Here is a 10,048-nt window from a genome sequence, read left to right on the forward strand (position 1 = left end):
GGTGGGCGCAGCCACCATCCCATGTGGGAGTTGAACCAGCAGCCTTGTTGTTAAGAGCACACGCTCTATTCCCTGAGCCACCTGGGTGGCAGCTCAGCTCAAGGTGCCGAGCTCAGTCCTTAGTGGCGGGCGGGCATAGCCCAACATCTTGAACAGGCAACCTTGTTGTTAGGAGCATGTGCTCTCACCAGCTCAGCAGCAGCTCAGCTTGGGCGCAGCTCACTGGCCCATGTGGGAACCAAACTGGCGATCCTGTTACTCAGAGCTCGCACTCTTAAGCAAGCTCTTAACCAACAGAGCCACTCAGCTGGCCCAGCAAACACTTTCTTAAGGGCTGGCTAGTAAAGATTTTAGGACCTGCTGTCATAGGGTCTCTGTGTCCACTGCTCTACTCTGCCTGCAGCAGACAGCTGCCAGGAACAGCAGATAGCCAGACGGCTGGGAGGCCACCGGGTGGCTCTATGGGCACCCAGGCACATGGGCCCTGGTTGGCTGACTCTTGTCTGAGACCATCAGAAGCTCCCTGTGGCGTCTAGTCACAGGGAGGCATGGACAGACACACAGACATGGACACACAGCCAGTGACCTGCACAAGTGACCATGGCGTCCCGTGTGTGCCCATACGGGAGCTGATATCTTTATTGACAATGTGCGCTGGTGACGTGGTCTGGGGGACGGTTACCCTTATCCCGACAGATGGGAAAAAAAGGGCTGGAGTCGGTGAGGGGCAAGGCGGGGGGTCCCTGCCCAAAACGGGGAGCAGAATGAAGTTCTCCATCCACGTGAGGACAGTGAGTCAGATGCCGTGTTCCCCTCCTGGTGCGGCTCGGGTCCTGGTCCTTGACGCTCTGGGCCACCTGCCCACCTGTTCTAGGTGGGCCGCACCTTCATCTCCGACAGCTTGTAGCTGTAGTTGTACCCTTTCCCCGACTTCCAGTTGATGCCATTTGCAAAGCTCTCATGGGACCCCCCAAGGTAGCGACCGTTGAGGTTGGACACGTGACAGTTGTTGTACCACCAGGCTCCCTTGTACTGCACGGCACAGTTGGAAGCAGCTATGCCATTGTCTCGGTCTTTGGTGGAGAAAGGGTGGTTGTTGTGGGCCGTCAGGGAATCACCTGCTCAGAAGAAACAGTGGGGCATTTTACACACAGTCTACGAGGTCTTCGGTCCTAGGTCTAGGCCAGAGATGTCCAGGTGTGCGTGCTGTGCACTGCGCAATTCCCATGATGCCACTCATGTGACCTCAGTGCACACTGGCTCTGCTGATATGGTGGCCTCAGTATCCCCTTGTCTGGTCTGCCCCTGCCAGCTAACAGGCATCCTGTCACTTAGCGGGGAGGTCACTCACTGCCCAAGAAGTCCTACGTTCCAGGGGGAGAGCTGCAGGCACCATGGACTGGGCAGTGAGGCCCACAGAAAAGTGCTAAATGGTTATCCTTCCCCACTTTTCATCCATAATGGTCGTAAATAATAATACCACCCCTTTAGGACTTTCTACTGCATGTGTCACATCATCCTCAGGTACAATTAGGGCAGGCATGTCATCCTAACCTATGGATGAAGAAACTGGTGAGGTTAAGTCACCACCCAGCGTCGCCCAGGGGAGACAGAGCCAGGACACTGAGTGGGCTCTTGCTGTTCCCCAAACCCCCTCTGAAGGCCAGGCCACTGCCCAGCATGGACACGCACCAGCATTGCCCCCGACAAAGGCTCCCAGGACGAGCTTGTACTTCTCTGCCTCATTTGCCATCTTGAACGAAGTGAACTTGGCAAATTGCCGATTGCCCTCAAAGTCCATGAGGTCTACACGGAGCTCGCTGGTTCCTGTTAAGAAAAGGTTTTCAGGTCCCAGCAGAAGGGAACCTCTGCCTCCAGGCATGGGAGGTGGGACATCTGGGTAAATTCTTAGGGTGCGTCTGAGCTTGGCATCCAGGAAAACTCCACTGGGCACAGACGAAATCTTGTGTTGATATGAGGCCCTTCCACTTGAGTGTCCTCCCCACTCTTCCACATGCCAGCCTGAAACGCCAATGGGCGTTTCACGGGTGTTCATTGGATGGAACGAAGGATTATTCTACTGTGAACATGTAAATTCTCCTGCAAATGGCTGTTCAGCCACAAACTACAGCCCCAGAAACTGTAGTTTCTTTTCCAAGAATTGGAGGACCATAAGCAGATACCATCAAGGCTGCCGTAGGGTAGTGGGACTACAATGTCTCAGTTAAACTTTACAACCAGCCATGACACTGATCCAACGGCACAGAGAACTGGTGGGAAGCCCTGCCTGTCTTGGGGCGAGTGTGGCTGTGTGGGGACTGCCAAACGTCCTGACCTGGGGGAGACACGGAGGGTCTAGGGTCCCAATTTCAAGGAAAGACCAACAGCTGGAATTAGGAGAAGGACTAACTCAAGTCCTGGTGGCCTCATTGTCATCTCCTACCCTCAGACACAATTAGTTCTGAGACTGGAAGGGGTCTTCACCCCAATAATCCAACTTCCTCTGACTCTAACATTCGGTCTAAAAGAGCACATGTCCTAGCTTGTCAGGGTCGTGACATTCTCCTGGGCTCCGACTAAAACTCCTGTGGAGGGTGAAGGGGGAGGGGCGTCTCCTGTTCCAGGTGGCCCGGGTCTCAGGTCAGGGTCCCTACGAGCACCAAACCCCTGGCACTGGCCCTACCCTGGGCGGTCAGGGCGTGGATGTTGTCATTCCCCAGCCAGAACTCTCCCAGCTGGCTGCCAAAGCCCTGCTTATACGTGGCCCAGTCCCGGTAGAAGTCCACGGAGCCGTCAACCCTTCTCTGGAACACCTGTGGGGAGAGAGAGGGCCGGGGAGACAGGCCTGCAGTGGCCGGCACGGGTCGGGGGCACATGTGGGAGCAGCTTTGTAGTTCACAGAGCATCGCGGCCGAACGCCACAGCACGGCCATGTGGGCCTCGTCACAAACCGCAAGGCGGTCAGACAGGTGCCCACATGTGACAAAGCCGGCAGTGGAGGCTCAGAGAGGGCAGGTGACAAGCCCAAAGCCACAAGCAGGGGAGTAGTGGGCTCGCTGAGGGCCTTGCCCATGGCCTGGATGTCTTGTAACATGGGTTCACCCCCACCAACATTTCTGGTTGTCCCATCCTTGGTGAAATGGGGGGAGGGCGGCCCGAGACTGAGGGGTGTGGGCGTTTGACAAAGGCCACGGAGCCCATGTCCTCCCACCAGGTACAACCTGGTCTGTGAGGTTCCCAGGACAGCCACCTCCGCCTGAGGTCCACAGACTCCCCAAAACCTTGACACTCACGGTCCAGCCACCGCCGTCCGTGTCCATGTCACACAGCACAGTAAGGGGCCGGCAGTTGGGCAGGTAGATGGTGTACCAGCCGCTCAGAGAGTGTCCCCTGGTGAGCAACTCCTTGCAGTTCCGAGGTCCTGGGAACAGAACCGGGAATCGGATGACAGGGCACCTTGGGCAGGGCGGAGGCTGTCGGGTGAGGACGGAGGAGCGGGGACAAGTGCGGGTATGGGCAGGGGAGGACTTCGAAGCCTGGGACAGAGCACCGCAACCCAGGGCCACCAAGCCGTGATGGCCACGCACAGTCTGCTGGCCATCGCCACCTCCCAGGGCTGTCCCCGCCTTGGTCCCCAGGCCCTGGGCCGCTGGGGTACATGCTAACATTTTCAGGGCATGAGACCAGGAATGTCATTCCGGTCCTTCTGAAGGCAGCTGACAGGTGTCCGGGCTGAGCGCTGGCCTCGGTAATTGGCTAACGGACAGGAAGGGACAGACAGAGCCTCTGGGTTGGCCGGACACACCGGGGCCCGTCACCCACCTCTGTGACATTGATCAGGCTTCCAAGGTTCTCCTGCAGATGCGGACAGACAAGAAAACACGCATTTAAGGCGGGACTCTTATGTTCATGTCCCCAAACGCTGAGCAGAAGATAGAGGCACTTTCTAGATCTTTCCAACATGGTGGTGGTTACGACAGCCCAGTAAAGCCACCCTGCCCTGGCTACCCGGGGGGCCGTGACCCTTCTGTGCTCCTGGGAGAAACCGAATCACTGGGTTTTTATTAACAGGCCACCTCTTTCAGCTCCCCTGTGCCAAAGAGAGGGGGTCTCCTTTGCGGGGTCTCCCTAAGCCCCCCTTGTCTCCAGAACCGCCTGCCTAGTTGGTGGCCATGGGATGGGGGCTGCCATGTGGGGATTTTATCCATTTAGACACAATGTCTGGTGGGACCTAGGCTTCTGGAGTGGGACCCTCCTCAGGGTAAAGTGGGGGGAGGGGGCGGTCCAGGGGTTGTATTTCCCGGAGCATGCTTCTCTGAGATTTTGGAATATTTTGCAAGAAAATATATCAGAGCGTATTTTATATTTGATAAACTGTATGCATGAGCATATGTAACACATAAATGTGTAATACTGCTTTACATAGTTACGATATACGTTGATATATTTAAAGGCCTATATTCTACATTTACACATCTCCTCAGACCAGAGCTTGTCGTTAATAGTCCCGGCCACTTCCGGCCGGCTTTGCATTTTTAAACTTTGCTCTAATTTACTGCAGCCCCGGGGACAGAATCCAGGAGAGCACAGGACAGGACTCCCTGCTCAGGGGTCCGGGGCCAGGACAGGAGAGGGGGGACTGGGACAGGCTTGGACAGATATGTGGACCCCCACCCCACACCCCCTCCAGAAACCTCTCCCATAGGAGGGGGCTGGTGTCCACCCCAGGCCCATGCTCCACACACTGGGAACCCTTTCTGTTCAGCGTCGGCCGAGTCACCCCCTCGGGATGGCGGGACGGGCTTACCTTTCTCTCCACGTGAGCCCTTCTCCCCTGGGTCTCCTATGGAGAGAGAAGGGTCAGCGCTGCCCGTGCGGGGAGATGACAAGGCTCAAGCCCGACGCCTGCTCATCCAGAGGAGGGCTTGTCTTGTCCCCAAAGCCCTCCCACGGCTGGAGTGAGGTCGGGGCAGGAAAACAGCTGATGAGGTGGACACACCCCCACCGTTCTTTCAGGGCCAGGAGTCTGTGCTGGGCTGTGGTCAGGGTCCTGCCCCGAGTCCCCAGGGGCTCTGACATGGACGCAGCCCCTGGCTGAGCCGAGTGTCCCGTGTGGGGCAGGGTGTGGTTCCCTTGAAATGACACATGTGACAGCCCAGAAGTGCCCTCTCTTGCTCTCTGTTGCCAGGCCTGGGGGTCTCCACTCTTCATCAGGGTGTTACCTTTGGGTCCGGAGGGTCCTGCCTTCCCAGGGACTCCGGAGGGGCCTTGTTCTCCTGCAAATTCCAACACACATCACTGAGCCCAGCTCCCAGACCGGGACCCGAAATCCCACGCTGGGAATCGCTGCTCCTGGTTATCCTTGTGGCCGTGGCGGCCCCAGGTTGGACCCTCTGGAACTAGAGGGAGGGTACCTGAACCCCAGGCCTCACAGGGCTCCCCTGTCCAGTCAGAGGCCAGGACCTGGAGACCAGGAGCTCCTCCTAGAGAACTGGGGGTCCGAGTCCCAGCTTCGCCCCACACCAAGGGAACCTGTGGACTTTTCCTAATTTCCATGGCTGCAGTGTCCCCATCGGAAGTCCGTACCTGCAAGCTTTCAGCCCCAGAGCTCAGGTGACACTACAGAGGGACATAGAATTAGTCCTGCCGTGCCCACATAGAGCAGGGGTGGGTCAACACTAGAAACCACGTATTCTGTCCACACACACAGAGCGCATTAGGTGATTGGATTGAGAACCAGGAAGCAGATACTCTATGAAAATAGGCCCAAACGTGAGCTCATAAAACACTGCAGAGACTGGCTCCATCCTAAGGCAGTTTCAGGCCCCAGGGTGGACGCTGGCTCTGAGCAGGGCAAGACCCAAGCTCCCCACCTGAGACCCACAGGGCCACCGCCCCACTGTAATGGGGCTGACAGGCAAGGGCTCAGGCCCGCGCTCGCCCGCACGTACCTCTCCCTCCTGCGACGCCCGCCTCTCCTTTGGGTCCTGCGGCCCCGGGCAGCCCCGGGCAGCCCCGGAGAATGGAGAGCTTGTCGGAGCCCTCCAGGCCCAGCACCCTCACCTCTGCAGAGAGACAAAGCGCCAGTCGGTGTGCTGGCCTGAGCCTGCACAGCCGGTGACAGGCCGCCGAGGTGACCTCAGGCCTGGGCAGATGGCTGTGGCCAGATGGAGGGTCAGCTTGGAAATGAGGTTTTCCTGCCGCTGGTGGACACCGGGCGGTGGGGCGTGAGTGACACAGGCAGAGCCCTGGCCTTGGAGTCCCTCCTGCCTGAAGGAAATCCAGCTCCTCAGTGCTGTGTGTCCTCAGGCAAGTCACTTAGCCCCTCTGAGCTCTGTCCCCTGGGCTGCCAGTGGGGACAGGAATGAGGCTGTGGGAGGATTAGACCGGATGACGCACCTTTTTCAGATCTTAGTATAAATCGTGGCATAGGAAGAACTTCATAAACGTGGGTACTGTCAGTAAATAATGACAATAAATATTTATAAGACACTTGGGGAATTTGGGTCACTGTAGCGTTGTCACCCCCATTCCTTGGGCACGTGACCATGGACTTCCTGAGCTGGAAGGGGTCCGTGTAGATCCCTGGAGAGGGGACGCTTTTGATCCAAGGACACAGAGCAAACTCTGTCTGGCAGAACCGGGACCAGAGATTCGCTGACTTCTCAGAGTGTCAGTGTGTGACTACAAAACCCAAACTCCCTCCGAAGAAAGAGCTTAGTGAACCCGAAACCCGCAGTGCCCTCACAGGGCCCCAGGTGCTGCTGGTTTTCAGTGCACCCCCTTTCTCTCTCTGCCCACTGGAGACGCCGGAAGTCACTGTCGACGCTGCCTTCATCCCTATGTCTTCACCTCGGGGGCTGATCTGTCATCAGAAGCAGCCTCTCAGCAGCTGTGGGCCCAAGGTCTCTGCCCTGGGCCCCACAACCAAGAGGGAAACCATGCTCTCTTTTCAACCCCAAATCTGCTGATTCCCTCTCCGGGGTAGGGGCCAGAAATCTGCATTAACAACCCTCCACTAAGTGCGGGAGCCCTTGGATTAGAGAATCTTAGGGCGCCTCTCCTGGAAGCCCACTCCCCTCCTCCCAGGACAGAGTCAGGTCCAGCCGTGAAGTTCCGTGGGGCGAATCATCGGCTTGAGAGTCAGACAGACTCTGAGGGCCCCTGTCCCCTCTCCCTCTGACCTGTGTGACCTTGGGCCAACAGTCTCTCCGCCTTAGGATAAAGCCGGGCTGCTGAGCGTCCTCAGAAGAAGACGTGTAGAGTGCGTCACCAAGCTCTCTACGTGGTCAATGAGTGGATAGGTACCAGCGTTCAGGGACCAGAACGCTCAGGTCCATCTCACCTGGACAGGTATCGGCAGCTGGGCTAGCCAGGGTCTGGATGCACAGGAGCAAGAGGAGCGGGCCAGCAGGCCCCAGGGCCAGGGCAACGCTGCTCAGCTCCATGTCCTCTGGTCTTTGAACTTCCAAGACCTCGGAGGGCAGAAGTAGCCTGGGCCTGTTCCTCAACTCCCACGGAACGCCCACTTCCTATGGGTTCTTTGGCTACACCGACTGGGTGTTCCCTTCCTGCTGGGCTCCCCCCGAAACTCCTGCTGAATCAGACTTCCTTCCCCCAGCAAGGCTGCCCTGCTCCCAGGACCCTCTGCCAGAAAGGGTCTCCCTCGGTTGTGGCTTAAGGGAGGCCCAGTGTCCAAGCCCCCTTTTCAATTCCCAGCTGTACCCAAACAACACCCCAAGGCTTTGGCTGGGGGGTTAGGAAAAGTGGCACAGGATATTTCCGTCCCTCATCTAGTTAGCAGAATACTCAGGTTTGCAGCCAATCACTGGGCTCAAGACATGGAGGGAAAGAGAACAATTCTGAACGTGCGAGGTGCAGAGTATTACTGACACCAGCCTATTGGGGGGGGGTCTATTGTTTGAATTTCACAGGTGGAGAGATTGAAGTCACACAGCTAGTAAGAGCCAGACATGGGCGTCAGGCCTACCTAACGGCCCGAAGATCCCCGGAGCTGTTCCTTACACCTGAAAGTGAGGTTGACTTGTCCCCACAAACCCCTGAGGCCATGCCCCACGTCTTGTCCTGTGAATCAAATCACACGCCACCTGAACACGCTGTGGGCACTTTGGGATGCGGTTCTGAGGATGTTCAGAAAAGGATGCCAGGGAGAGTAGGGTGGTAACAAGAGCGGGTGAAAAAGGGCAGAACTCTTCTGTGGCTTGACATTTCTCTGGGCGAGCATGCAGTGACCGGTGGTCTAACCACACTAGGTCCCCAAGTAGGAGAGAAATAGGGGAGCCTGACCAGGGGCTTAACCAAAGGGGTGTGTTGTCAAGGGTGACATAGGACCTTACGTCCATCATGGACACTCCGTTAACACTAGACTTTGCATATTTTTGTGCAGTGGCTTCAGCCTGCTGAGACAGAGGGAGAAACAGGTACATTGTGTCAGACACCACTGAGACCCCAGGCAGCCGGTCCCCGTCACAGTCTGGATTTCAGTGCTGCTACCTCGTCTGTCTGCCGGGAAGGGCTCGGCTGGTGTAATGAGGACAACCCCTGCCAGTCCCCTCTTCTTGGCATTGTCAGTGCACGTGTTTCAGGTGAGATGTCAGCAATACAATCAGACATCAATTTAATGTTCCTCAGAGTCTGTGGGTCTAAGAATACGAAAACAAAAATGAAAGAGTTCAAATAGGAGACTTCCAGTAAGATGGCGGAATAGACAGACGCTGTGCCGACTACCTCCCAGGATCACAACAAAATTACATATAATTTATAAGATATTCAACCTCAGAAGTTTCCTGGACCCTAGATGAGCAGAAACTCTAAATGAAGGACTTAAAGAGGAGACCACGTCGAGTCTGGTAGGAGGGGCGGAGACGAGAGAGGGTGAACCCCGTGAGGGTCACCTCAGCCGTGGGGAGGCTACTCCGGTTGGGGGCGAGACCCTCCGGCGAGACCGTGCTCACCACCCCAGAGTTACGTTGCCGGGAAGAGGAATTCTATGATAGCTGGAAGGAGAAAATAGTGAGGACTCTCTTTGCTCGGCTCGGTGAGGCTGAGGGCAGCTGGAGCCGGCAAACCGACTCGCTCGCTGGTGAGCACTCACCCGGTTCCTGGTGGAGGGAGCAGCTTTGTGAGCGGGGCCCAGGAGCCTCCAGGAAGGACTGAACTGGGTGCCTTTGGTGCGGGAGCTGGAGGTTTTTGGGACCATTGTTCCCCAGATGTGGAGCTTGCACACGAGTAGTGCACAGGAGGGCACCATTTTTTCAGGGCTGGGCCCTCCCACAGAGGCTCAGGGCTGGGACTGCACTGGTCTGCTGGAATTGGCGCAGGACTGCGTGTGTGCGTGTGCGGCCTTGGATCCCCACCCTCCGCACTGCTTGTGCTGCGTAGCCGGGGAAACGCCGGGCAAGCACGCTCCGACTACAACAGACCCAGAAGTGCGCGACTTGCCTTAGGTCCCCGATTTCCGCACTGTGCATGCAGAGCTGTCTTGGTGGCAATTGGCTGTCGGGCTGCTCGGCCTGATCTGCGAACGGTTGATTGGGACAGGCTGAGACAGGGAGTTTTCCTGGGAGTGTAGGGCCGTGAACTGTGCGCCTGTGTGATTCAGCCGGGGCTTTCTGGGCGAGTTTGTGTGGGTTGGCTGATGCAGGAGTGCGTGCTGCTCTGACTTGGTGGGGGCCATTGACCACATCCTGTGGTGCCTTGGGGCCTGCCCCACCCACCTAGAGCTGTGTTGCCAGGGGCACCCTGAGCCCCTGGTCCCTGGCCCCCATCTCCGCAGGCCACAGAGGGGTTTTTGCAGCAGCAGACAGCCCGCAACAACCTGTGAGGATTTTTGGTGGTGAGCATGGTTCCAGAGCTCACAGCAGCTAATTGTGGGAAGCTTACTTCAAGTCTAGAGGGAGGTCGGCGCATGACCCACTGAGCCCTCCCCCCCAGCAGCTGGTGCTGAGTCACCCAGAATCTCTCTATTGCTGAGCAAGTGGTCTGCAGTGCAGATTACAGCGGGCAGAGAGCCCCTCCTTTTCTTTTT

The 10,048-nt window shown here is 57.2% G+C and overlaps 1 protein-coding gene across 1 annotated transcript; it reads right to left on the reverse strand.

Annotated features, from left to right (window-relative positions):
- Positions 1-582: 582 nt before the first annotated feature.
- On the reverse strand, positions 583-7,498 carry LOC109382116 (ficolin-1-like). Its single transcript, XM_019641428.1, has 9 exons — positions 7,346-7,498; positions 5,952-6,065; positions 5,223-5,276; positions 4,808-4,843; positions 3,823-3,855; positions 3,294-3,421; positions 2,684-2,813; positions 1,693-1,827; positions 583-1,118 (listed from the first exon to the last, which is right to left on the reverse strand). Exons 1-9 carry the CDS (start codon positions 7,446-7,448, stop codon positions 871-873), a joined length of 981 nt encoding a protein of 326 aa, XP_019496973.1. The 5' UTR covers positions 7,449-7,498; the 3' UTR covers positions 583-870.
- Between the last annotated feature and the right edge of the window lie 2,550 nt (positions 7,499-10,048).

The sequence above is a fragment of the Hipposideros armiger genome, unplaced genomic scaffold (genome assembly GCF_001890085.2).
Source record: "Hipposideros armiger isolate ML-2016 unplaced genomic scaffold, ASM189008v1 scaffold_3, whole genome shotgun sequence".
Lineage (NCBI taxonomy): Eukaryota > Metazoa > Chordata > Mammalia > Chiroptera > Hipposideridae > Hipposideros > Hipposideros armiger.

Excerpts from the sequence above, each read along its gene's own strand:
- LOC109382116 (XM_019641428.1), bottom strand. The coding sequence starts at position 7,448 with ATGGAGCTGAGCAGCGTTGCCCTGGCCCTGGGGCCTGCTGGCCCGCTC. Across the intron at positions 4,844-5,222 it reads AGGACCCTCCGGACCCAAAG|GAGACCCAGGGGAGAAGGGC; the intron begins GTAACACCCTGA and ends CTCTCTCCATAG. Across the intron at positions 1,828-2,683 it reads CCACGCCCTGACCGCCCAGG|GAACCAGCGAGCTCCGTGTA; the intron begins GTAGGGCCAGTG and ends TTTTCTTAACAG.